Source organism: Microcaecilia unicolor, chromosome 6, assembly GCF_901765095.1.
Source record: "Microcaecilia unicolor chromosome 6, aMicUni1.1, whole genome shotgun sequence".
NCBI lineage: Eukaryota > Metazoa > Chordata > Amphibia > Gymnophiona > Siphonopidae > Microcaecilia > Microcaecilia unicolor.
Window position 1 is genome coordinate 346,352,256 of NC_044036.1, and position 26,382 is coordinate 346,378,637.

Consider the following 26,382-nt stretch of genomic DNA (forward strand, 5'->3'; position numbering starts at 1 on the left):
GCCAAGAACAAGCGATACAACTTCGGTTTCTAACGCCTTCGTCGCGGTTAATCCACTTTACCATCCACCAGCGACACAAGAAGCCAAGACCCGGAACTTAGCATTTCCCTTCTGTGGCGTCACTTCCTCTAACAGGCCGCCGCCACCGCCGCCTCCTCCTCCTCAAAAAAGGGAGGGACTGCGTCGGGTTACGAGTACGTCATTGCAGAGAACTTCATTCTTACCAGTGACTGTGACTCCTCCTTTCTTTGCCGGCGGCCTTCAGCGCACCACGCCTTGCAGTACTCACCTTCGGCCGGCAGAGCGCGCAATACAAGGGCTTTGATGATGGCGCTGCGCCTGCTGCTTTCTATCTCTGTCTTCTTGCACTTTCCGTAGTTGTGCAGGCGGTTTGCTAGAGGTAGAAGATGCATTCGGTGCAGGCGCTTAAGCTGGGGAACCTGCGCTTGGGCTCAGCAGCCGTCCGCTGTGTGTGTTCTACTGCGGTCTCCGGGACTGGATTTTGCTGTTTCCCGCTGGGGCAGCGCCGCTTGCTGCGATTACAGGGCCCAGATACGGATCCTTTCCTGCAAGGGCTCATCACCAGTGACATGAAATACCTGCGCCCTGAGGCCGAGGGCCGGCGCGCGCTTTACGCGCACCTGCTCAACTTGCAGGGTAGGACTCTCTATGACGTCATTCTATACAGGTGAGGGCGGTGCCTTGGATGGTGAGCGCATTTGCTCAATCGTATTTAGTTTTATATGACGTATAGACCTTATGACGTTTGCTATCGTTGGGATGTTTTATTAAACCAACGGGATGGGGTGGCAGCTGGGAGTCCTGGAACACTGACATACATTTTGAATTTCTTGTTGGGCAGACTGGATAGACCATTCAGGTCTTTACCTGCCATCATTTACTATGTTACTATGTAATATAACCCTCCCCTGGAAAACACCCCTAATCCCCCTCCAACACCTAGGAGTTAATAAAACCTCACAAGTTTGCTATTGTTTTTCAATTAGAATAGTCATACTGGGTCAGACTAGAGAATGACAAGGTCGGGGATCTGCAGTAATCCATGGTAAAAGAAAAATATCTGGCCGTTTATCACGGATGCTGGACCAAAACTTTTTAGCACCCCCTGGGAGCAATAAAAAGCTTTGCTCCCATGGTAAAAAAAACAAACAAACTTGCAATTACTGTTCCTGGTCCAGCATCTCTATGCCTGCCTTCCTCCCGCAGTAACTGTACCCTATGCGGCCAGGCAGTGGTGTGCTGGAAACGCCTCACAAGAGCCATTAACTTTTTTAAAGAATTTTGGGAGCCGGTTGTTAAACTTTAACAACTGACTTCCAAAATTGGGCTCAGGTCCCTTCTCTGTATCATTGTCCTCTTCCTTCCCTGTGGCTTGTTCCAGTGGTGTAGCTTCAGGGGGCCAGGCCCCCCCAACAATAGTGGCCAGCCAGGCGGTTTTTTGCCTCATTTTCCCTGTGCTCCCTGTCCGCACAGTCAGAAAGCTGAGTTCTCCCTCCCTTCCTTCGGGTCTGGCTGGTTATCTCTGTTCCCTGTTTCCAGCAGTGAGCCACGGTGTGGGCAGTGCTGAAAACAGCTGCTTCCATAAGTATTGCCATACTGTGGCAGAGCAAAGGTCCATCAAGCCCAGCATTCTGTTTCCAACAGTGGCCAATCCAGGTCACAAATACCTGGAAAGATCCCCCAAAAGTACAAAACATTTTATGCTCCTTATCCCAGAAATAGTGGATTTTCCCCAAGTCCAATTTAATAATGGTCTATGGACTTTTCCTTTAGGAAGCCGTCCAAACCTTTTTTCAACTCTGCTAAGCTAACTGCCTTTACCAAATTCTCTGGCAACGAATTCCAGAGTTCAATTACACACTGAGTGAAGAAAAATTTTCTCTGGTTCGTTTTAAATTTACTACTTTGTAGCTTCATTGCATGCCCCCTAGTCCTAGAATTTTTGGAAAGCATAAACAGACGCTTCACATCTACCTGTTCAATGCCACTCATTATTTTATACATCTCTATCATATCTCCCCTCAGCTGCCTTTTCTCCAAGCTGAAGAGCCCTAGCCGCTTTAGCCTTTCCTCATAGGGAAGTCTTCCCGTCCCCTTTATCATTTTCGTCGCCCTTCTCTGCACCTTTTCTAATTCCAGTATATCTTTTTTGAGATGCAGCGACCAGAATTGAACACAATATTCGAGGTGTGGTCGCACCATGGAGTGATACAAAGGCATTATAACATCCTCATTTTTGTTTTCCATTCTTTTCTTAATAATACCTAACATTCTATTTGCTTTCTTAGCCACAGCAGCACACTGAGCAGAAGGTTTCAACGTATCATCAACGACGACACCTAGATCCCTTTCTTGGTCTGTGACTCCTAACGTGGAACCTTGCTTGACGTAGCTATAATTCAGGGTCCTCTTTCCCACATGCATCACTTTGCACTTGCTCACATTAATCGTCATCTGCTATTTAGATGTCCAGTCTCGTAAGGTCCTCTTGTAATTTTTCACAATCCTCCCGCGGTTTAACCACTTTGAATAACTTTGTGTCATCAGCAAATTTAATTACCTCACTAGTTACTCCTATCTCTAGGTCATTTATAAATATGTTAAAAAGCAGTAGTCCCAGCACAGACCCCTGGGGAACCCCACTAACTACCCTTCTCCTTTGAGAATACTGACCATTTAACCCTACTCTCTGTTTCTATCTTTTAACCAGTTTTTAATCCACAATAGAACACTACCTCCTATCCCATGACTCTCCAATTTCCTCTGGAGTCTTTCATGAGGTACTTTGTCAAATGCCTTCTGAAAATCCAGATATACAATATCAACCAGCTCACCTTTATCCACATGTTTGTTCACCCCTTCAAAAGAAATGTAGTAGATTGGTGAGGCAAGATTTCCCTTCACTAAATCCATGTTGGCTTTGTCTCATTAAGCCACGCTTTTGAATTTGTTCTGTAATTCTGTTCTTTATAATAGCCTCTACCATTTTGCCCGGCACTGACGTCAGACTCACCAGTCTATAATTTCCCGGATCTCCCCTGTAACCTTTTTTAAAAATCGGCGTTACATTGGCCACCCTCCAATCTTCCTTTACCAATGTTAAGGATAAATTACATATTACTAACAATAGCTCCGCCAGTTCATTTTTCAGTTCTATCAGTACTCTGGGATGAATACCATCTGGTCCAGGAGATTTGCTATTCTTCAGTTTGTAGAACTGCCCCATTACGTCTGCCAGGTTTATAGAGAATTCATTCAGTTTCTCCGACTCATCAGCTTCAAATACCATTTCTGGTACCATGTGCTTTTGATACTCCTGCTTTGTTGCTAGCTGGTAAAGTTCTGCAGCCTCCTCTGGAAGCAGAGCATCCACAAAGTCTAGCACACTGCACACCAAGTTCTTCAAGTAAATGTTCGTGTAGAGCTGGTAAGGACTAGATGCAGGAAATAAGCATAGAGCCTTGAAATACCTTTCTCCCAAAAGACTTCAGCGTGTGAGCATCCCTTTCTGAGTGAGCTGAACATGGGTCCTCGAACTTCTGTCTCTTTTGAAAGCAGATTCAACCACCATGGAATGATTAAGAAGCTGTAGCTTCTTGAAACCAGTAGCCTTCTGGGTACATAGAGTCCACCTTCTTTGGAACAACATGCACAGTGAGTGGGGTCTCCCAATTCTTTGTGCTGTTTTAAGGACGTTGTGCATGGGCACTGTCACAGCTTCCTTAGGAGGGGAGTTATAATCAAAGCTGTTCAAGATCTTGGCCTTGGGCTTGATCTGAATCCCAGCTGCATTGGGATCTTTGGCTTCTCCGGAATTTATTTTTCTCTTTTACCAGGCCTATTTACCTATGCAGGGACAGTCAGAGCTGCTGCAAGGTGCTTCAGTTTCTCACCCCGCTACCCCTCCAGCTCCTAAGAGATCTCATTTAGCCTCATCTGTCCACTCCTGGAGGTCCATCTCCCTTCATATCTGATGTGGCCTTAGTCTATTCAGAAGAGCCATTAGAGGAATGAGAGTTCCCTCCTAAGCAGGAGGATGACCCAACAGTACTGAGGTTGTTTCATAAAGTGGAGCTCAGTACTCTTATTTCTGAGGCTTTGGCAGTACTTTCCATTGAGGAGCCTTATGCTTTGGCATTAGGAGTTCCCATCTTCGTTGATCATAAGTGGGCTTATAGGTCTTTCTAAGGCCTTCCCGATACATCCACACATTCAAAACATGACTACAGCAGAATGGGTATCACCAGATGAGGGACTGAGAGTGGGACAAGCCATGGCTCACCTCTAGCCGTTGGTTCCTCTGGAAAAAAATAAATTGCAGCTTCCCAGGGTAGACTCCCTTGTTACGGTGGTGACTAAGGAGATCACCTTGGAAGGGGGCATTGCCCTAAATCACCTACAAGATAGGAAGCTAGAAGGCTCACTGAAACAAGCCTTTGAAGTGGCCTCTTTGGCCCTTCAATAGTTTCTAGCTTGGCTGTGGCAGGAGCATGCCTGAAGTGGTATCAGCAGTCTGCAATACAAGATGGGCATCATAATGCCTAACTGGGGTTGGCCTAATTGACGGATGCTATTTATGACTTTTACGGGTTACGGCCCACAGTATGTCTTTGGCTGTCATGGCACTTCAGCAACTCAGGTTGCGGCACTTGGCAGCGGATGCAGCATCAAAGTCATGTCTAGTTAAACTGCCCTTTCGGGACAAGTGGCTGTTAGGAGAAGATCTCAGTAACTTGGTGAAATAATGGGGTAAACTAAGCCACAGTGGTTTCCAGAGGATTAGCTGAAAGCCTCTAGTCATCCGTCTTCAGGGGGCTCTCGATTTTGAGACAGCAGATGGTATTAGCCTGGTCATCACACTAATCTTCCTTTCAATCCCCTTTGGTCTTACGGCTGGGCCATTGAAAGGTCTCAGTTGAGAAAAAAAGGTTGTTCTGATTCGGTCATTGCTACCTTGCTTCAGGCTCGGAAATGCTCTACATCCGTGGCATATGCTAGGGTGTGGAGGATGTTTGAGGGCTGGTGTTCTGAGTAGACTTTCTCCCTTCTCTGTTCAGATCACACACATCCTAGCATTTCTCCAGGCAGGTCTTCAGAAAGGATTGGTGTTGGGTCCTCTAAAAGCTCAGGTTGTGGCGTAGGCCTGTTTCTTGCGGCTCACCCGGATATCTTTCGATTTTTGCGGGGAGCGGGCCACTTACAGCCTCACTTTTGTATGCTGAGTCCAGACATGAACCTTAATTTAGGGGGTCTTTTACTTAGGCCCGCTGGTGTTTTTAGCGTGCATTAAAAATAGGCGCGCTAAACGCTAAAGTCACAGATAGGAATGCATTGGCATCATTAGCATTTAGCACTGCCTATTTTTAACATGAGCTAAAAACGCCAGTGTGCCTTAGTAAAAGACCCCCTAAGTCCTTTGGGCTCTCAGAAGCCTCCTTTTGATCCATTGTGGAAGGTCTCCTTGAAAGATCTTTCGCTAAACACATCGTCCTTGGTGGCTGTTGCGTCAGTACATAGGGTTTCGGAGCTCCATGCCCTTTCTTTGTTGGAATCCCTATTTCCGCTTTTCAGAGGTGGGGGTCTCTCTGCACGGTTCCTTACTTTCTTCCAAACGTGGTATCAGCATTTCATCTCAACCTATCTGTTGAGCTTGTGTCCTTTCACAAAGAGAGCGAAGAAGCTCAGTATTCCTTGTCATCAAGCAGATGAATCCATTATGAGTGGGTTGTGTCCATCAACCAGCAGGGGGAGATAGAGAGCACTGAAAAACCATAGTGCCTCATGGCCAGCTAGCTCCATCTGCCTCTTCAGTATTCTCTATCTCCTCAGCAGGGTGGACGCAGCTTATTCAGCTCCTTCAGAAAATCTGCCTGGGGTGGCTCCTGTGCTGTTGCCAGTTGTAGCAGGGGTGTTGTGGCTGGTGGTGCCCACTTTAAAGGCACATAGGTACGCCCTTTCCCTGCCTTACACGGCCCCCAATGTGGATGTAGACACATAGGTTCGCCCTTTCACTGCCTTTCCCACGTGACTGATCCTCCGGAGTGGAAAAAAAAATTGTTTCTTGCGCTGTTGCCTCTAAGTTTCCTCACAGCGTTAAAAAAAAAAGTTGCGCTGTAGCACTGCGATCCCAGAAAAGAGGTTTTCTTCTGATTGTGCAGCGGATCAGAGCTCTGTGGACTCGGTCCGGAGAGGTAAGAGCATTTTGTAGCTCCTCCGGGAGGGTCCGCGTTCGGGACGATTTTGGTGCGAATCCGCCATTTTGAATTTCCCCGCCGTTTTCAGTGATGGCTGCGGAAGTTGTTAAGCACTGTTCCGTTGTGGCAAGCGCAGATCAGCAGCAGGGCTCTGTAAATCGTGCTCTTCTGACGTCAGAGCCGGCCCGAGCATGGCGAGCGAAGTTTCCCGCTCCGTGGAGCTGGCAGCGGGCGCCATTTTGGAACAGCATGGCGGGACCCCTGGTGAGGCGGAGGGGTTTGAGCCTGGAGGGGTACCTCGTATGGAGGCTAATATGAGAGCCATTACCCCCGGACTGGAACCAGGAGACCAGGGTGAGCCATTCTCCCCTGAGTTTGTTTTGCTGCTGCATAAAGCATTTATGTTAAAAAGAGCTCTCCCGCAGGGGTCTCAATCGGCCCGGCTGCCTATGTCCCCTCCAGTGGAGCCTGGCCTTGAATTGTCGTCAGGTGCGTTTTCCCCTGACAGATGGCCGCAGGACAAGCGCAGAAGGGTGGATTCCTCTTCAGAGAGTGGCACACCCCCTTCCCCCCCCCTCCCGTGGTCGAGATGTGAGGAGTCTGAGGGGTCTGGCAGGCCCTCGTGGTCTGGAGAGCCAGAGGAAAGTGCAGGATTGCTACTGGATCCAGATAATCCTTCTGCGGTGAGGATTTTCCACCGCGATGAGCTGCCAGCGCTTATTTCTAATGCATTGCAGGCCCCCTCTATTGAAGATCCTGCGAGTGCTGAAGTCTCCTCTGCTAATCCGAGGATGACGAGTACTAAGAAGCTTGCTCAAGCCTTTCCTTTGCATGACTCCATCCAAGAGCTTATTTCGGCTCAACGGGCTGACCCCGAGGGGCCTTTGAAAGTTGCCAGGGCTATGGGGCAATTATATTTGGTGCGCCTAGCTGTGCCTAAAGTGGATGCCCTAGTCACGGCTGTGACAAAGAGAACTACCCTCCCAGTTGGAGGAGTTGCCCTGAAGGACATGCAGGACCGACACCTTGAATCAGCTATAAAGCGGTCCTTTGAGATTTCAGGCCTATCCTTACGGGCGTCTGCATGCAGCTGTTACGCTACCCGAGCCTGCCTCGCTTGGTTACAACAGGCAGTGGAACAGCCCAGAGATGGAGCGGAGCCCCTTGTGGAGGTGGCACTGTGGATGGAGTCGGCCTTGTCTTTCTTGGCTGACACCCTTTATGATCTCGTCAGAGCTTCGGCTAAGCAGATGGCTGTGGCGGCTCGCCGCCTGTTGTGGCTACGGCATTGGGTGGCTGACATGGCCTCTAAGCAAAGGTTGGTGAAGTTGCCCTTTCAAGGCCTTCTGCTATTTGGTGCGGAGCTGGAGAACATTGTTAAAGGCCTGGGGGATGCTAAACCCCAGCGCTTACCCGAGGATAGGCCGCGGCCTTCCTCCAAGGGTCAGGCGGTTCCCTCCTCTTACAGACCTCGCTTCCGTGAAGCTCGAAGGTACCGCCCGGGGCGTTCTGCATGTACCCGTTTTCAGCAGAGGAACTCCTTTTGCTCGGACAAACGTTCCGCAGCAGCTGGCTCAAGGCCTGGAATTCAAAGGTGACCCTCTCAATGATGGTGCGCCGGCCCTCTCCTCGCTCCCTGTTATAGGAGGATGACTTTCCCTCTTTTACGAGGAGTGGGCCAAGATTTCCTCAGATCAATGGGTTTTGGACCTGATCAGAGATGGCTACAGAATAGAATTCAATGCTCCGTTGAGAGACGTGTTTGTGGAGTCCTGATGCAGTTCTGCCTCCAAAAGGGCAGCGGTAGAGGAGACCTTGCAAGGCTTGATTCACATAGAGGCGGTGTCCCCGGTGCCTCCCGCCGAACACAGCTCTGGCCGTTACTCCATTTACTTTGTGGTGCCGCGAAAAGGAGGGTCTTAAAAGAAGTCAACAAGTCCCTGAGAGTGCGGCATTTTCACATGGAAACCCTGCGCTCCTTCATTGCAGCGGTACAGCCAGGAGAGTTTCTCACATCTCTGGACCTGAAAGAAGCTTACTTGCACATTCCTATTTGGCCCCCGCACCAGAGGTTTCTGCGGTTTGCGGTGATGGGAAAACATTTCCAGTTTCGGGCCTTGCCTTTTGGCCTCGCCACAGCTCCCCGAACCTTCTCAAGGTTATGGTGGTAGTAGCTGCTTTTCTCAGGCGAGAGGGTATCCGGGTTCACCCGTACCTAGATGACTGGCTCATCAGAGCAGGCTCGGCAGTGGAGAGTCATCAGATAACAGCCAGAGTGGTCTCAGTATGTCAATCTCTGGGCTGGGTCGTCAATTTGGCCAAAAGTCACCTGACCCCCTCTCAATCTCTAGAATATTTGGGGGTCCGGTTCAACACAGCCTCGGGGTATGTGTTCCTGCCCGAGCAAAGGCGGTGCAAGCTTCAGAACCAGGTCCGTCTGCTCCTGAGAATGCCGCGCCCGCGAGCTTGGGACATAGTCCAGCTGTTGGGGTCGATGACGGCCACTTTGGAAGTGGTGCCATGGGCGAGAGCGCACCTGAGACCTCTGCAGTGTTCCCTGCTTCAACGATGGTCTCCAATATGTCAGGATTATCAATGCAGACTCACGTGGCTCCCTGCGGCCCGGCTCAGTATGGAGTGGTGGCTCTCAGACAGCATGCTGTGGCGAGGAATGCCGCTAGCGCTCCCCGATTGGTGCCTGGTGGTAACAGATGCCAGCCTGAAGGGCTGGGGTGCACATTGCCGGGAAAGGCATGCCTAGGGTCTCTGGACACCCGAGGAGTTGGAGTGGTCCATCAATTGCTTGGAGTTGAAAGCGATATTCCAGGCGCTTCTGGCCTTTCAATTGACCCTGGAAGGATTGGCTGTCAGAGTTCTGTCAGACAACACGACAGCAGTGGCCTACATAAATCGACAAGGCGGCACTCAGTGTCAAGCACTAGCCGCAGAGGCCGCTCAGATATGCCACTGGGCCGAGCTACATCTGCAGTTTCTGTCAGCAGCTCACATTGCAGGTCAGAGCAACGTGGAAGCCGATTATCTCAGCAGGAATCAAATCGACCCAGCGGAGTGGGAACTTGCAGACGAAGTATTCCTGCAGATCTGTGCCAAATGGGGGACGCAATTAGCGGATCTTATGGCCTGAAGCGCAAATGCCAAAGTCCCGTGCTTTTACAGCAGACGGAGAGATCCTCGCTCGGCGGGGTTGGATGCCTTGGCTCAACCCTGGCCTCAGGGCCTCCTGTATGTGTTCCCTCTGTGGCCCTTGATAGGGTGAGTACTCCTGCGGATTCGGGTACATCAAGGAGAGGTGGTTCTCATTGCCTCGGGTTGGTCCAGGAGGTTGTGGTATGCGGACCTCCGGCGGATGCTGGTGGAGGCTCCCCTGCCGTTACCTCTGGTACCGAATCTGTTGTCACAGGGACCGGTAACCATGGAGGACGCCTGCCGCATTGGTCTTACAGCATGGCTATTGAGAGGGCGCAATTGAGAGACAAGGGCTATTCCAACAAGGTCATCTCCACTCTCCTACAGGCCCGCAAGCGTTCCACTTCCGTGACTTATGCCAGGATTTGGCGCCAATTTGAGGCTTGGTGTGCTTCTAAAACGATCACACCCATGCGAGCTTCTGTCTCGCCGATACTTGACTTTTTGCAGGATGGTTTACAAAAAGGCCTTGCCTATAATTCCATGCGTGTTCAAGTGACAGCCTTAGCATGTTTTCGAGGGAAGGTCGCTGGCCTCTCTCTGGCTGCTTGTCTGGATGTGGCACGGTTTCTCAGAGGGGTGCTTCAGCTCCGGCCTCCCATGTGAGCTCCGTGCCCGGCCTGGAACCTGGGGTTAGTTTTAAAGGCCCTTCAGTGTTCGCCCTTCGAGCCGCTTAGGCGAGCTTCGGAGAAGGATGTGACCCTAAAGACGGTCTTTTTGGTGGCCATTGCATCGGCGAGACGGGTGTCTGAGCTCCAGGCGCTGTCCTGTCGAGATCCATTTCTGCAATTCTCAGAGTCCGGAGTTATGGTACGTACTGTGCCATCCTTCATTGCCTAAGGTGGTTTCAGCGTTTCACCTAAACCAGCCTATTTTCCTGCCCTCCTTTTCTAAAGAGGAGGTTCCAGAATCCTTTGGGCAATTGCACCTCCTAGATGTGCGAAGGGCTCTGTTGCAGTATCTGCGCATGTCAAATGCCTTTCGGACCTCTGATCATCTTTTTGTTCTGTTATCAGGTCCACACAGAGGGTCTCCAGCGTCTAAAGCCACTATAGCCCGTTGGCTCCTCAAGGAAGCTATTTTTTCAGCATATCTGCTATCTGGCCGGCCTCTGCCTGAAGCCTTTAAGGCACATTCCACAAGAGCGATTTCCTCTTCCTAGGCTGAAACTGGAGCACTGTCTTCTACTTGCAGGTACTTGGACTTCTAAACTCTCTTTTGCCCGACATTACAGGCTGGATGTGGCTGCCAGGAGAGACGCACATTTTGGAGCACAAGTGCTGGCGCATGGTGTGGCTTGTTCCCACCCTATCTAGGGATTGCTTTGTTACATCCCACTCGTAATGGCTTCATCTGCTTGATGACAAGGAAGGGAAAATTAGGTTCTTACCTTGGTAATTTTCTTTCCTTTAGTCATAGCACATGAATCCATGAGCCCTCCCTCAGTGGTTCATTATGTGATTGATCTTGGTTTTATGTTCAGTTTTTCCTGTAGATATGTTCCCTCATTGGGAGAAGTTGGAAAACAGTCTTCAGGATTTCTGTTCTGTTACAGGAGGTTGAGTTCGTCCCTCCTTTGAATTGTTGCTCCTGTTCTGGGGCGTTCATCAAAGTTCATGTTATTATATGTGGCGGTGTCACACTGCGTTGGAAGCTTCAAATACTGAAGAGGCAGATGGAGCTAGCTGGCCATGAGGCACTGTGGTTTTTCAGTGCTCTCTATCTCCCCCTGCTGGTTGATGGACACAACCCACTCGTAATGGATTCAACTGCTATGTCTAAAGGAAAGAAAATTATCAAGGTAAGACCTAATTTTTCCTTCCTCAGCGACCCTCCAGACCGGTCAAGACGCGTGGGTTATGTCCTCCTACCAGCAGAGGGAGACTGAGAAAACACTAAGCTTTTGAAGCCTGTATATATAACCTGTGCAGAACCTCCACTAGCCAGTATTTTCTCAGTCTCAGCAGAGGTAGCAGTTGACAGCCTGTGCAGTCTCCAATAATCTGGTGAGGTAGTTTGTCATTGGGTCGTAGGATTTTTTCCTTCCAAACTTTATTCTGTTGCAGTACCCTGTACGTGTGTGTAAAAAAAAAAAAAAAAAAAAAAAGTGCTTTGGGGCCCTGGGTCTGGTGGGGCCCAGTTTTTTCCCCCTGGGGTGTTACACCTATGTTTGGGTCCCTCCCCCTGTGCTGCTCTCTATTTCTGTTTGCTTGGCAGCTTTGTGCCTCGGCTGCTTTCTCAGTATTGTAGCCTTGAGTGCCTTACAATTTCCAGATGCCAGAGTTAGAGTACTGTGCCTTTAAGGTCAGTTATTGTATTTCATTTTGCTTGCCAGCTTTGTGCCTCGGCTGCTTTCTCAGTATTGTAGCCTTGAGTGCCTTACAATTTCCAGATGCCAGAATTAGAGTACTGTGCCTTTAAGGTCAGTTATTCTATTTCGTTTTGCTTGGCAGCTTTGTGCCTCGGCTGCTTTCTCAGTATTGTAGCCTTGAGTGCCTTACAATTTCCAGATGCCAGAATTAGAGTACTGTGCCTTTAAGGTCAGTTATTCTATTTCGTTTTGCTTGGCAGCTTTGTGCCTCGGCTGCTTTCTCAGTATTGTAGCCTTGAGTGCCTTACAATTTCCAGCTGCCAGAGTTGGAGTACTGTGCCTTTAAGGGCATTTATTTCTTTATTTTCAGCGGGGTTTAGATTCCTTGCTGGAACGAGGGAGCAGCGCTTTCTTCAGTGCTTTTGCAGTGTGAGTGAGATTTTGGTTTGGCGCGTTTGCTGAACAGCTTTTCCCGTCCCTCATGGTTTATGGCGGCCCAGCTCCTCCGATGTCGCGCGTGCTTGTGGCGAGGGGTAGAGGCACCGGGCGCTCAGTGTAGCTTTGCGGTGCACCTATAAAAGTGGCTGTGGCTCCCCCCGACTTGACCGCGGAGGGATCGATGGTGTCGGGAGTCTCCGGGTCAGCGAGAGCGTAGGCAGGGCCGCTGTCAGCGGGAACAGTTTCGGCGGGAACAGCCGCCATCTTGAGTCCGACACGGCCCGTGGAGCCAGCTGTTTTTGGGCCTGCGGCCTCCGTTTTTGGCACAAAAGGGCCTAATGACGGTCCAGGAATGGTGGGCTTTCCTCCAGATTTTGTCTGGACGCGGTATCAGGCCTGGAGATCGGGACCCCCTCCCCCCCCCCCCAATTGGAAGAGGGGGCTGTTTTCTGCTTGGCTGAGAGACCACGGTTAGAGTGGTCAGAGGACAGGCAATGTTTTTCTCCTGTAGCTGCAGAAGCTGCGCTTAGTGATCTGGGGGAGTCAGATGGAATTGACGGCTCTCAGGAGCAGGATTGTTGGATTCCTGGAGAGGATCCTTCAGTAGTGCGGATTTTCCATAAAGATGAGCTGTCAGAACTCATAGATCAGGTGTCGTCCACCCTTCAGTTTGGTCCTGAGGAGGCTTTGGGGGAAACTGTCCAGGATCCGTTGGTGAAGGGCATTCAGCGTCAGGCGTGATCCTTCCCTATGAACAAGGATCTCCGGGAGATGATTTGTCAGGAATGGGATTTGCCGTGTAAGGTGGCAAAGGCAATGGTGAGGCTTTATCCCCTCCCTCAGGACGATAGGGATTCCTTTAAGGCTCCCATGGTAGATGCAGTAGTGACGGCAGTAATTATAGCTACGGCTATCCTGGTTGATGGAGGAACGGCCCTCCGTGATCCTCAGGATAGAAGGTTGGGATCTTTTCTCAAGCGTAGTTTTGTTTTGTCGGCTCTAGCCCTGCAGGCCTTGGTTTGTGGGGGTCTGGTAGCTCGGGCATGTTTTCGTTGGGCCGAGAAGCTCCTGGATGATTCGGTAGATGTTGCTTCATCCTTTTTGTCTGAGGCTTTTATGATTTGTTGCGTACTTCAGACAAAAAATATGGCTATGGTTGTGGGTCTCTGCCACTTAAGGGAGCTATGCTCTTTGGAGAAGATTTGGACAAGTTAGTGTGAGGTCTTAGTGATACCAAGGTTCTATGGCTTCCAGATTTTCGGTTCAAGGCAGGGGCCAGAACTAGTTCCTCTCGGGGACGGTTTAGGGAGGCTCAGCGGTATAGGCCGGGCAGATCGAGTGGGACCTACCCCTAGCTGTCTGTTCGTCTGTCCAATTTAGATTGTAAGCTCTGTTGAGCAGGGACTGTCTTTTCATGTTAATTTGTACAGCGCTGCGTAAGTCTAGTAGCGCTATAGAAATGTTTAATAGTAGTAGTAGTAGGACCTCTAGGGGTCGGTTTTTCCAGCGCACACAGTTCTTTCGTGAGAGTCGTCGCGGAGGGCGTGGCTTTTCCGCGGGAGGTTAGTATTCAGGCCGCAATTCCCAATGAAGGTGTGGCGGCTTAGGCTCTGTTGCATGTTGGGGCTCGGCTGAGTCTGTTTTACCAGAGCTGGGCCCAAATCAGGTCAGATCAGTGCGTTCTCAAGGTGTTTCGAGGCGGATATGCGCTGTAATTCGAAAGCTGTTCTCCCGAAGTGTTTCTGGAATCCCTCTGTCGGGCTTGGAGCAAGAGGGCAGCAGTGAGGGACACTCTGCGGTGGCTGCTCGCGTTGGGAGCCGTGGTTCCTGTTCCTTCAGATCAGCACCGCTCAGGGTGCTATTTGATCTATTTTGTGGCCCACAAGAAAGAGGACACTTTTCGTCCCATTTTAGATCTCAAAAGGGTCAATGCGGCACTCAAGGTGCCCTCTTTCCGAATGGAGACGTTGCGGTCGGTCACTGGTGCGGTCTGGAAAGGAGAGTTTCTCACTTCCCTGGATTTGACGGAAGCTTATCTTCACTTTCCTTCGTGCGGCCTTTTGGTTCCAAGTTACAGGGTCCGATTCGTCGGTTCCTTGCAGAGAAGGCGCCGACGGCCCATACTTATCGTCAGGTCCTGGGCCTGATGGCGGCGACCATAGAGGTAGTTCCGTGGGCCAGGGCGCACATGCGTCAGGTACAGTCAGCTCGGCTCAGTCGTTGGTCCCCTCTGTCGCAGGACTTGGAGAGGTGTTGTCCGCTGTCGGTGGCCCCTCGTCTCAGTCTTCGATGGTGGCTCAACCCGCGCAATTTGGGAGTCCCCACAGGGGCTGGTAATGGTCACGGATGCCAGTCTGCAAGGTTGGGGGGCCACATTGTCTCAGTCAGGTAGCTCAAGGCCGGTGGTCTCGGGCAGAAGCAGAGTGGTCCATCAAACCGGCTGGAACTCGGGCCATTCGGGTGGCGCTCCAGGCCTTGCCGTCGGTGGTTCGCCACAAGGCAGTCCGAGTGCTCTGCGACAACGCCATGGCAGTAGCGTATGTCAACCGTCAAGGGGGGACGAAGAGCCTTGGCGGCGCAGTTGAACTCATCCTCAGGCTCTCTTGGCAGCGCATGTGGCCGGGGTAGGTCACATAGATGCAGATTATCTCAGCAGGCACACTCTAGATCCCAGAGAGTGGTCTTTTCTTCGGTCAGTGTTCCAGCGAGTTGTGTCGGTCTGGGGACTTTCGGTGATAGATCTTAGGGCAACGGCTCGCTATGCGCAAGTTCAGAGATTTTTTTTTTCAGTCGCTGAAGAGACCCTCGAGCGGAGGGAATCGACGCTCTTCTGTTGCCTTGGCCTCGGGAGTGGCTGTATGTGTTTCCTCCGTGGCTGTTAGTCGGTCAAGTAATATAGCGCATCGAACATCACTCCGGTCGGGTGATTCTGGTGGCTCCGGATTGGCAGCGTCGACCATGGTACGGAGACCTGGTGCGGTTGGCAGGGGCGGCGGCCCTGCCTTTGTTGGGATCAGTTCTGTGTCAAGGCCCGATAATCAAGCCGGATCCGGCTCGGTTTTCGCTTACGGCTTGGCTCTTGAGCGGCACAAGTTGAAGAAGAAGGGGCTTTCGTCCAGTGGCTTTGCTACGATGTTGAGTTGCCGTAGACGATCCACTTCCTTGGCGTAGGTCCGGGTTTGGAGAATCTTTGAGCACTTGTGTGAAGACCATCGAGTTCGGCCGTTTCGCTCTTCGGTGGTGGAAGTTTTGGAATTTTTGCATGATGGTGTTGATAGGGGTCTGGCCTTGTCTACACTGAAGGTTCAGGTGGCAGCTTTGTCATGTTTTCGTGGGAAGCTTCAGTGAAAGTCCTTCGCTTCTGTGCCTCAGGTAGTGCGTTTTTTGAAGGGTGTTAAGTTGCTGCGTCCGCCTCAGTGACGGATGGTGCCTCCGTGGGATTTGAAGCTAGTTTTGAATGCTTTGATCAGGCCTCCGTTTGGGCCTCTGGTATCGGCATCTTGTAAGGATTTATCTTTAAAGATGGTCTTGTTGGTGGCGATTACTTCAGCACGGAGGGTTTCAGAGCTTCAGGCTTTGTCTTGTAGGGAACCATTTTTGTCCTTTCTGAGGGAAGGTTTCGTTGCGGACGGTGCTTTCCTTTTTTGCCCAAGGTGGTTTCCGAGTTCCATGTTAATCAGGTCATCTCTCTGCCAGTGTTCAGTGATATGGCTGGAGATTCGGAGCAACGTGGTATTGCCAAGCTGGATGTCAGGAGAGTTTTGAGTTGTTATCTCTCTGGAACTCAGGACTTCAGAGCCTCTGACCGTTTGTTCGTTCTTCATGGTGGCCCAAAGAAGGGTGCAGCGGCTCCTAAGGTGACCATAGCACGGTGGTTAAAGGAGGCGGTTGCATCTGCTTACTTGGTGAAGGGTCCTGTGGTGCCTAGTGCTGGTCTGCTCATTCCACTAGGGGAATGGCAGCCTCGTGGGCGGAGAATAGTATGATTTCTCCATTAGATATTGTCGGGCTGCGGTTTGGTTTTCGTTGCATTCCTTTGTGAAGCATTATAGGATTCCTGTGCATGCGAAGGACGAGGTGCGCTTTGGGGCAGCAGTTTTGACCTCTGGCCTTAGTAGGTCCCTCCCGTAAGTTAGTTACTGCTCTGGTACGTCCCACGCGTCTTGACCGGTCTGGAGGGTCGCTGAGGAAGGTGAAATTAGATCTTACCTGCTAATTTTCTTTCCTCTAGACCCTCCAGACCGGTCAAGAGCCCGCCCTGTCTGTATTGGAGGCCAGGAGGTGTGTTTGTTGGATAATTCTTGGCTGCTGTAGATTGTTGTTTCTCTAATTGCAGACTCTGTTTATTTCTGTTTTGTGATAGGAGTCTGGGACAGGTGAGGCTCTTCTTTGATAGTCCACCTGTAGAAGCCCAACTGTTTTATCAAAGGCAAAGGAACATGTTTCCGTAAGAGCAAGCGGAAGATGTTTCTTGTTTTTGCAGTTTACTGTGACCACGTACAGGGTTGCTAGTTGTTGTTAGTGTTTTTTGTTTCTCTGCTTTGTCAGGGTTATACTGGCTAGTGGAGGTTCTGCACAGGTTATATATACAGGCTTCAAAAGCTTAGTGTTTTCTCAGTCTCCCTCTGCTGGTAGGAGGACATAACCCACGCGTCTTGACCGGTCTGGAGGGTCTAGAGGAAAGAAAATTAGCAGGTAAGATCTAATTTCACCTTCTTCTGTGAAGAAATGGTGTGTTTTAAGCCTGTAAAATATCTAATATAATAATTTGCTCCTCCAACGTTCCAATATCTCTCACTGCGTTCGTAACCATCTCCTGACGTTACTCTCCCGCAGTAGAAGCCTGCTTGCCTGACGTCAGGAGATGTTACTGCTCAAAGGAGGGAGCCGCGACACGTCTCAGGTGACTACAGAATCGCCCCCCTCCTTCCCCCCCCATCCTCCCTCCGAGTTCCATGCCTCCCTCCCTCCCTCTCCTCCCCTCCAAGTTACAGGCCCCCCTCCCCTTCAACTTGCTGGACGTCCCCTCCCTCTCTCCCTCCCTCTGAGGTCCACGCCCCCCCCTCTCCTCCAACTTCCACACCCCCGTGCCTCCCTCCCTCTCTCTCTCTCTCTGCCCTCCAAGCACGACCTGCCCTCCGGCAGCCTCTCGCCTTCCTAAGTGCTGGCTGTATTTTAAAAATTCTTACCTTGGGGTACGGCGTCCACAGTGAAGGCGAGCGGCGCTTCAGACTGCCTGCGCATGTGTCTCAGCTCTGCCTCTGGTCCCGCCCTCATTTCCTGTTTCCGGAAGGGCGGGACCAGAGGCAGAGCTGAGACACATGCGAAGGCAGTCAGGAGTGCCGCTCGCTTTCACTGTGGAGGGGGAGGGGGCCTGGAACTCGGAGGGCACACAGAGAGAGAGGTAGGGAGGGGGCCTGGAACTCAGAGGGGAGAGAGATGGAGAGAAGGTGGCCTTGGGTATGGGTGGATGGAGGAGACGCCAGGGGAGAATGCAGATTTGATGCACATGTAGGTGGGAGGGCAAGGGACAAAGGAGAGTTGCTGCACCACGATGGAGGGGGCAGGGGAGAGATGCTGCACATGGATGGATGAAGGGGGCAGGGCACAGAGGACATTTGCTGCATATGAATGAATGCAGGGGAGAGAGCATAATTGGTGCACACGGGACACACACTACACTCTCTCACTCACACAGACAGACAGACAGACACATTCTGTCTCTCAATCACACACTCTTTCTCTCTCACACATACTCTCTCTCTCTCACACACATACTCATTCACTCTCTGACACATACTCACTCAATCACTCTTTCTCACACACATACTCTCTCCTAACAGTTCCCTTAAAAACATAATTGCCATTAGAGGACAACCTTGCTAGCGCCCGTTTCATTTCTTTCAGAAACGGGCTTTTTTTACTAGGATTGGATATTTTCCTTTCTTAAACATGTCTGAAATGTATTTCTCCTGTTTGGCCAGCAGATGGTGCATGTTTATGCTTAAAGCTGTTACAGAGGACTGACTTCTCTTTCTTTTAGTTGGCATACAGATAATAGGAAGTTCCTGTAGTGATGTAACCAGTTTTTATTTGAAACTTGACTGTTCTGGACTCTGATTGGCCTGGAGTTTGAAATTACCCAGGCAGTGTTGGCTGTTGCTTCATTTTCAGCCCAGGAGAAGGAGGGAGAGATCTCTTTGCTGAAGCTCTATGAACAGATATATGTCCTGATCTCCCAGGTATTTTCTAGGACGTATGCAAGTGTTTAGTTAGTGTTATAATTGATCCATATTTCAGTTACCTCTTATTGTTTGCCAATTGCACTATTTTGTTCCACTGTTCAATATTTTTTAAGAGAATAAACATAATTGTTTATTCACCCTATTTGTTTGGACTGATAAAGAATCCTGGTGGTTTGTGTTTTGGATCTGTGAGTGCATTCTGGGAACTGTGGGACCACCAGGAGTGTGGCCCCAGTATCCTAGAAATCACTGGGGATAATTGGAGAGTGGGAGAATCGCCCAGAGGCGGTTATGACGCAGTCGGTGGGAGGAAGATGCTAGTGTAGAGCACAAGCGGCAGGTGCAGGTGGACCTGAGCAGTGCTGGGGATAGACCCTCTAAGTGGCCGCAGCGTTATTCCCAGGCAGGTGGTTAGGCATTTTATGACATCTTCCTTGAAGTTTCTCGATGTGTGTAGAGTCCTCATTAGATATCTGGAAGACATGAATGAATTTCGCAAATTGCACAACCTGACTGTTCTTTTTGATAAGCAGAGGCTTGGCCTCATGGCTTCCAAGTCCACAATTGCTAGATTGCTGAAGGAGACTATTGTGTCAGCTTATTTACTTGCAGGGCTCTTCAAGCCTCGTGGGCTCATTCTACAAGGCACACAGCAACATCCTGGGCGGAGACTACCTTGGTGTCTCTAGCGGATGTTTGAAAAGAGGCAGTGTGATAGACGCTACATACCTTTGCCAAGCACTACAGGGTGGATGTTGCAGTGCACTCGGCAGCTTCAGTGTTCAGGGCAGTGGCACCAGGATCCCATTCGCTCTAGGGATTGTTTTTTAAACATCCTACAGGTTCTGGAATAGTGGGAAGATATGTAATTGAAGGAGAAATTAGAGCTTATTTGATCATTTTCTTTCTATTAGTCTTTCTCATTATTCCAGAGGCCCGCCTGAGGTTTCTGACTTGTTTAGTCGGTGCGAAGTGATGGGTCAGTTAACAACTGTCACCTTGCTTGGTGCTTCCTGCATATCTCTTGCTCTCTACAAGTTGTCCAGAGATGAGAGAAGTTCTCATTTGTTTGCTTATCTGATTAGTGTTAGGTTAGAGAGTTATTTAAGGTTGTTGTGTTTATTCTGAGTTTATCCTTACTGCTAGTCTGTGTAAGTACTGAGCAGCTGGACTAGATGCCAAGGGAGATATATCTCAGCTCAGTTTTCATTTCTCTATCTTCACCTGTTGGATGATGGACACGACTAAGCCATGGTTCTGTAATAGTGGGAAGAACTAATGGAAATAAAATTATTAGGTAAGACCTAATTTCTCCATGCTCATCAACCCTTTTGCTGGTTCTCATTTTACCTACCTCACAAAGATGAAAAGCTGAATCAGTTTGTCAGAATTTGAACTCTAAGCTCCAGCTCCACAGTCTTTGTTTCTTGCCATGCACCACTTTTAAGCAAGAAGGAGGCCCCCCTTGGTCAGCCTGCAGGTATTCCATGAGGTCAGTCTTACTGTAATTCATCAGCCAAGCTTTGAAAGAGGTTGTAGAAAGGTGATTTTGCTAGTTTGCTGCATTTACCTGTGATATTGTGAGCACCAGCAGTGTGAAAAGGTGTAGTGGCATCTATCTGTTGGCTTGCACCATGGGTCTGCTCTCCCATTGCCTCCTTGTTCACAAGCTGCTGTGTTGTCTTTCAGGCTGCACACACAACTGGAAGAGGAACCAGACATTCTGTTGGAATGTGATGTGTCTGCATTGGAACCAGTCCAGAAGCACTTGAAGATGTATAAGATTCGGAAGAAGGTGACCATTGCCCCATGCCTACATCTGTCTTTGTGGGCAGTCCTTCCATGGGAGCAACCTGAGGATGCAGCCTGTACCTTCACATCCTGTCCTGATGGTGCTCTGATCTTAACCCCTGATCCCAGAGCAACGGTCATGGGTTGGAGGATGGTGACTGACAAAGACAAAAACCCACTGGAGATTGTGGCAAATAGTCAACTAGGAGATGTTAAGAACTATCACAGACACAGGTACCATCAAGGTAAAACATTTTATACAGGAGGGCATCACTCCTGAATGTCACTTGCTAGGTTGCTGAATGTGAGTGGCTCATGGAAGAGCTAGCCTTGGAGTGCCAGAGAAAAGAGCTGCTACTTTGTTCTTAGGCAGCCTTCCTCTCTCCTCCGTCTTCTGATTTCAGGCCACTACAGAGAAGAAGCTGCTGTAGAGGCCACTGAAGCGTATAGAGGAGGGAAGAGTTACATGGAGGCAACAGGGAGAATGTAAGAGTGGAAGACAGAGAGGACAGAGGAGGTAAAAGGGGAGGCTTCATAGAGGAAGGAAGTGTGGAAGGCTTTATGGCTTTTCCCCCTTCTGTCCTTTTCCCTGTCTGTTATTTTTTGCTTTTGTGTCATTACACTCTCTTCCTTTTTTTCTCTTTGCTCATTTCACTTTTATTTCCCTTCTCTCTCTGAATGGTCTTTGGTCAATAAAGCTAAATTTAAAACGAATCAGGGAAACCTTTCTTCACTCAACGTGCAATTTAACTCTGGAATTTGTTGCTGGAGAATGTGGTAAAGGCGGTTAGCTTAGCAGAGATTAAAAAAGGTTTGGACAGCTTCCTAAAGGAAAAGTACATAGACCATTTTTAAATTGGACTTGGGGAAAATCCACTATTTCTGGGTTAAGCAGTATAAAATGTTTTGTACTTTTGGGGATCTTGCCAGGTATTTGTGACCTGGATTGGCCACTGTTGGAAACAGGATGCTGGGCTTGATGGACCTTTGGTCTGTCCCAGTATGGCAATACTTATGTACTTATGAATTCCAGAGTTTAATTACATGTCTAGTTTATAGACCTCTATCATATCTCCCCTCAGCCGCCTTTTCTTCAAGCTGAAGAGCCCTAGCCGCTTTAGCCTTTCCTCATAGGGAAGTTGTCCCATCCCCTTTATCATTTTTGTCGCCCTTCTCTGCACCTTTTCCAATTCCACTATATCTTTTTTGAGATACGGGAACCAGAATTCAACACAATATTTGAGGTGCGGTCACACCATGGAGCGATACAAAGGCATTATAACGTCCTCATTTTTGTTTTCCATTCCTTTCCTAATAATACCTAATATTCCATTTGCTTTCTTAGCCGCCACAGCACACTGAGCAGAAGGTTTCAACGTATCAACGAAGACACCTAGATATAGCATTACCCTTCCCATTGTGAGTTCTGTCACCATTTATCTGAGCAAAGCACTTTTGCTTCTTTCTGATTCTGCTGATGAGCCATTCCAGTCCGCATCTGGCAAGTTGAAATCTCTAAGCAGTAGCACCTCTCCTTTCATTCCAAGCTTATGGATATATCAATTGGATCTTTGTCCAGCTTCTCTGTGTCGAGGTCTGTAGAAGCATTACAAAAAACGTGCTCACAGACTATCTGCACCGATCTAGTCCTTAAACTCCAGTATCACAAGCAAATCCGGTTCCAAATAGAGAAAAGCCAACCCTATCCTAAGAAACAGAGAGTCAGAAATGTTTAAAATTTTATTTTCTCAAAAATCCAGCTGTTCTTACCCTGACAACCAATAAGTGCCCACATTTCTAATCAGGACAATTCAGAGTTATAAGTGTCTTACTAAAACTGAAGCTAGCTGCACCCTATAAACCAGCCAGTATGCCACCCTTTATAATTACAACAAAAACCAAGTTATATATGCCCAGGGCCTGAATACAGAGTTAGGACTGAAAGAAAACACAAATGAGAGCAAGGCAAAATTATCTTAAAAAAATAAATAGCAAGAGAAGGGTTTTAAGGTGGGGTGGGAGACAGAAATGCTGCACACCACAGCCGGGGTGGAGGTGGAGGAGAGGTAGGCAGTGGCATACCAAGGGCGGGGTGGTGGGGGCGGTCCGCCCCGGGTGCAGATCAACGGGGGGTGCTCTGCACCCGCTGCTCCAGTCCCTCCGTTTGGGCCATCGTCCCTGCCTCTCTTCTGGCTGGTTCTGCGCCTTCGTTTTGCTCCACCCCTGCCAGACTGCCGCCGTTATTGCCTCTCCTCTGGCTGGACGGTCCCGCACCTTCCTCCAGCAGCCTCCAGCCCTGTCAAGCTGTCACCACCACTGCTGCTGCTTCTCATCCACCAGACTAGCAGTGGTAGCGGTAAGCAAAAGCAGGAAGATTGCAGGGTCTCTAAGGTACCCGTGGCTGCCGATCCCGCCCCTTTGACGTCACTTCCAGTTCTGGAGTAGAGTCGGCAGCCACGAGTAGGTAAGGCCCCGCGATTTGGTTTATTATTATTTTTTCTTCTGATAGTTTGAATTGGGAGGAGAAGCAGCAGCATTTGGGGGGGGGGGGGGGAATGGATCCGGTAACAAGGATAGAGAGTGCAGACAGTGGATTGAAGAAAGGGCAGAGATAGAGAGGGGGAGAGAGGGAGGGCAGACCCTGGATGGAAGGGAGAGAAAGGGCAGATGGTGGCTGGAAAGGGCAGAGAGAGAGAGAGAGAGGGCATATCCTGGATGGAAGGGAGAAAGAGGGAGAGCAGATCCTGGATGGATGGGAGAGAAAGGGCACATGGTAGATGGGAGGGGCGGAGAGAGAAAGGGCACATCCTGGATGGAAGGGAGAAGAAGGGCAAATGGTGGATGGAAGGGGCAGAGACAGAGAGAGGACAGATTCTGGATGGAAGGGAGAGGGCGGGATGGCAAACCATGGATGGATGAGAGAGAGAAAGGGCAGATAGTGGATGAATTGGGCAGAGAGAGAATGGGCAGACCCTTGATGGAAGAGAGAGAAATGGCAGAGGATGGAAGGGCAGAGACAAAGAGGGCAGATCCAGGATGGAAGCGAGAGAGAGGGCATACAATGGTTGGAAGGGGGAGAGAGAGGATAGACAGGGGCATACGATGGATGGAATGGGCAGAGACAGAGAGAGCAGACACTGGATGGTAGGAAAAGAGGCGGTAGATAGTGGTTGGAAGGGGCAGACACTGGATGGAAGGGAAAGAGGGCAGATGCTGGATGGAGAGGGCAGACACTGGATTGCAGGAGCAGGGAGAGAGAGAAGGCAGACACTGGATGGAAGGGGCAGATGGTGGATAGAAGGGAGAGAGTGAAGAGAAGATGAGGAAAGCAGAAACCAGTGACAGCAAAGGTAGATAAAATATTTTTTATTTTTTCTGCTTTAGGTTAAAGTACTATTGTAGCTGTGTTAATACATGTTTATAAATAGAAAATGGAAATAAGGTAAATTTTTATTGGACTAATTTTAATACATTTTGACTAATGTTCAGAGACCAAAACCCCCTTCCTCAGGTCAGGACAGGATACTGTGATAGCAGTATACTAGTACCTGCGGAAGGAGGTTTTGGCCTCGGAAAGCTAAATGTATTAGTCCAATAAAATGGTATTTTGTCTTGTTTTCCTTATTTGTTTTATTTCTATTTGTTAATTTGTGAAGTGGGCCCGGACATAATTAGCGGGGGCCCAGGCCCCTGTGGCCCCCCCCATAGCTACGCCCCTGCCAAGAAACGAACCTTGCAGCACACCACTGGCAAAATTATTTTCCTCTGAATGAGCTTCATTTACCTCTACCCTATTTGTTAATTTGTGAAGTGGGCCCAGACATAATTAGCGGGGGCCCCAGGCCCCTGTGGCCCCCCCATAGCTACGCCCCTGCCAAGAAACGAACCTTGCAGCACACCACTGGCAAAATTATTTTCCTCTGAATGAGCTTCATTTACCTCTACCCATTCCTAACCCAATCAGTCACTTTAGGGCCCATAGCGAGGGCACTTGTCTGTGGAATCATGTCAAAGGCTTTGCTAAAATCTAAATACACCACATCTAGCACTGTCCCTTGATTCAACTCTCTGGTCACCCAGACAAAGAAATTAGTCAGATTTGTCTGATGAGACCTGCCTCGGATCCATTGAATTCCAAAAACTTTACTGTTCTCTGTTTTAAAAGTGTTTCCATTAATCAATATTTCTTCATGTAAAAATATTTCTAGAATATCTTGTACTGACTTTTGTTAACTTTTTCATGGTTTAATAAAAGATTAAAAAAAAAAATGAAGAAAATAGCAAAACTGGAAAAAATAAATGTAATCATTTCCTATCAAGATTTTCATGAGCAAAGACCTCATGGGTGTGAATGACATCACAGGATTACTACATTCAAAACATGTATATTAAATATAGTTTTAAAATATATGGGAAACCACATACAAATGCAGATATGTTTTTGTATTAAAAATCTGTATCAGAGTAAATATTATAAACTGTGATTTAATACTAAATACAATTTAGCTAATCTCAAAATGTATTCTGTGGTTCAATAAGCTGCCGTTATAGCTTATAAGTGAGATAAGGTGAAAACCTCTGTGCTCTTTTCTGATTTTGCAGTATTTGAGTGTTCAATTATTCTGCTTTTTTGGTATTGTTAACTTAATTCAGAAAAGATCCTGCTCATTTTAAAGGTCTTTGAGGGAAGCACAATCCACCACATCTGACACACTTGTTTTCTCATTATTGCAGGAATCCCTGAAGGGGTGAAGGACCTTCCTCCAGGAGTCGCATTGCCCCTGGAATCCAACCTTGCTTACATGAATGGCATCTGCTTTAGCAAAGGTTGTTATCTGGGTCAGGAGCTGACAGCCAGGACTCACCACACTGGAGTGATCCGCAAACGCTTGGTACCAGTTCAATTCTCATCTGAAGTACCCATCCCTGAGGGAGCAGAGGTGTTAACCCAGGCAGGAAAAGCAGCTGGCAAGTACCGGGCGGGGCAGGAGGACATTGGCCTGGCCTTGCTTCGACTGGTTTATGTAAAGGAAGAGCTGCACCTGAAAATAGCTGAGAACACTCGGATAGACTTAAGTGCTTCCATACCAGAGTGGTGGCCAAAAGCTAGCAATAATTAAATGATCGGATCAGTTCAGTCTTGTGAAATAATTTTGTTTAGCACATTTGAAGAGTTAACCTGTGTGTGGTTTGTTTCTCTGATCTATGCAATATTCCACAGGTGACATCTGTTTGAGTCTGGACTTGTGGAAACATAGGCTGTGTACAGCATTACCTAAAGGGAAAGTTTAATGCTGGAGAATGAGTGTTGTCAATAATGATTATTTGTAATAGTATAATTATTATTTAATTACATGCAATCTCTTACAACGAGTACAGCACTTGGTATAACATCATGAATGATAATGAGTCACAAAGAGGCATATTTTCAAAGCACTTTGGGAGGCTAAGTTCCATAGGTTTCTATGGAACTTTGGGAGGCTAAGTGCTTTGAAAATGAGCCTGAATATGTACTAAAACTTCCTTAAGAATGATGCTAATGTGAATAATGGTGGGAGTTGACTAGGTGGCTTTTGAAATCCTGCATCTCAGTTTTGGTTTTTATGGTGTGGATAATCCAGCACTACTGTTTTCTGTGAGGTCACACACAGCATTGTTTGGACATCGGGTGCCTTGATAGAGTATAATAAATAGAAAAAAAGGAAAATAAGATGAAACTTTTTTAATGGACTAACTTCATATATTTTTTGATTAGCTTTCAAAGGCCAGATGCTTCTTCCTCAGGTCGGGACAGCACAAGTAAAAGATGACAGTATCAGAATACATAAGTCAAAGATAAAAGTACTCCAATAGCAGTTTCAAGGGGAAAGGCAGGGGTAGAGAGATGGACGGGTGATCAGAACTGAAAAAGTATAATTTTATGGTTTATAATGTGACGGAAAATCCAGACCTTTGTTCACGCTTGTCTTATGGTGTCCAAGTACTTCATCATCTTACCTTCAAAGGTCTTTAGGTTCTTGCATTGTTTTAAAATTTCCTAGCACTATTCTGACCATATGGTCATTGATGGAAACAGCATCTGCCTCATCTGGGCCAGTGGGTTGCAGTAGGCTGGCTACTGGCTTATATGAAGAAAAGTGATTTTAGTCCTATTCCCAGTGGGTAGGAGTCCACA

General features: G+C 48.6%; 1 protein-coding gene across 1 annotated transcript; it reads left to right on the forward strand.

Annotated features, from left to right (window-relative positions):
• Positions 1 to 290: 290 nt before the first annotated feature.
• LOC115471562 (putative transferase CAF17, mitochondrial) lies at positions 291 to 26,181 on the forward strand. The gene is made up of 3 exons (XM_030205198.1): positions 291 to 688; positions 20,106 to 20,452; positions 24,942 to 26,181. The coding sequence occupies exons 1-3, from the start codon at positions 408 to 410 to the stop codon at positions 25,325 to 25,327; spliced, it is 1,014 nt and encodes a 337-aa protein (XP_030061058.1). The 5' UTR covers positions 291 to 407; the 3' UTR covers positions 25,328 to 26,181.
• Positions 26,182 to 26,382: the final 201 nt, after the last annotated feature.